General features: G+C 46.7%; 1 protein-coding gene across 1 annotated transcript; it reads left to right on the top strand.

The window, feature by feature from the left end:
- The first annotated feature begins 388 nt into the window (after positions 1 to 388).
- On the top strand, positions 389 to 932 carry LOC107988191 (phosphatidylinositol 3-kinase regulatory subunit alpha-like). The gene is made up of 2 exons (XM_017031060.2): positions 389 to 741; positions 837 to 932. The coding sequence occupies exons 1-2, from the start codon at positions 569 to 571 to the stop codon at positions 913 to 915; spliced, it is 252 nt and encodes an 83-aa protein (XP_016886549.2). The 5' UTR covers positions 389 to 568; the 3' UTR covers positions 916 to 932.
- Position 933: the final 1 nt, after the last annotated feature.

Raw genomic sequence — 933 nt, 5'->3', positions numbered from 1 at the left:
CCTCACCATGGTTAAAAACCAGAACTCGAGGACGATTTCATACTTTAGAATTTACAGAAATTAAGGACACCAGAGCTAACGTTAGCAACAACAGCCCTGGTACAGACACCAGAGCTAACGTTAGCAACAACAGCCCTGGTACAGACACCAGAGCTAACGTTAGCAACAACAGTCCTGGTAAAGACACCAGAGCTAACTTTAGCTACAACAGTCCTGGTAAAGACACCAGAGCTAACTTTAGCTACAACAGTCCTGGTAAAGACACCAGAGCTAACTTTAGCTACAACAGTCCTGGTAAAGACACCAGAGCTAATGTTAGCAACAACAATCCTGGTACAGACACCTGAGCTAATGTTAGCTACAACTCTCCTGGTACAGATATCTGAGCTAACATTACGTATACTAAAGCCGACAAATTACTTGTATCCAACCTAAAAAATCATCGATTTCGATTGAGTTTGACGTGTTGCCGTTAGCACGCCATGTCTCGGAAGCAGCAAGTCCTGGGTCCGATTCCCAGACGAACCACATACTAAGCAAATTTTTCCCCCCACGTCTTCCCAGGATCATGGAAAACTACGACAAGCTGAAGTCCCGGATCAACGAGATCGTAGACAGCAAACGCCACCTAGAGGTGGACCTGAAGAAACAGGCGGCCGACTACAGGGAGATCGACAAGAAGATGAACAGCATCAAACCCGACCTGATCCAGCTCCGCAAGACCAGGGACCAGTACCTCATGTGGGTGTCTGACACAGTACACACAGTATACTACGTACAGTACTGTGAATATACCGTGTATCTGTGTACTACGTGAACGTGTCTGTGTTCGACAGGTGGCTGACTCAGAAAGGCGTTCGTCAGAGGAAACTGAACGAATGGCTCGGTTTGAAAAACGACACCACAGAGGAGTAAGTGTGTGTGTGTGTGTGT

This window comes from Cynoglossus semilaevis, unplaced genomic scaffold (assembly GCF_000523025.1).
Source record: "Cynoglossus semilaevis isolate Cse_v1.0 unplaced genomic scaffold, Cse_v1.0 scaffold6940, whole genome shotgun sequence".
Taxonomy (NCBI): Eukaryota; Metazoa; Chordata; class Actinopteri; order Pleuronectiformes; family Cynoglossidae; genus Cynoglossus; species Cynoglossus semilaevis.
This window is presented reverse-complemented; position numbering and strand designations above follow the sequence as displayed.

Bases quoted from the DNA above. Each gene is read 5' to 3' on its own strand.
- LOC107988191 (XM_017031060.2), top strand. From the start codon at position 569: ATGGAAAACTACGACAAGCTGAAGTCCCGGATCAACGAGATCGTAGAC. The intron at 742-836 runs GTGGGTGTCTGA...TGTGTTCGACAG, and splicing joins ACCAGGGACCAGTACCTCAT to GTGGCTGACTCAGAAAGGCG.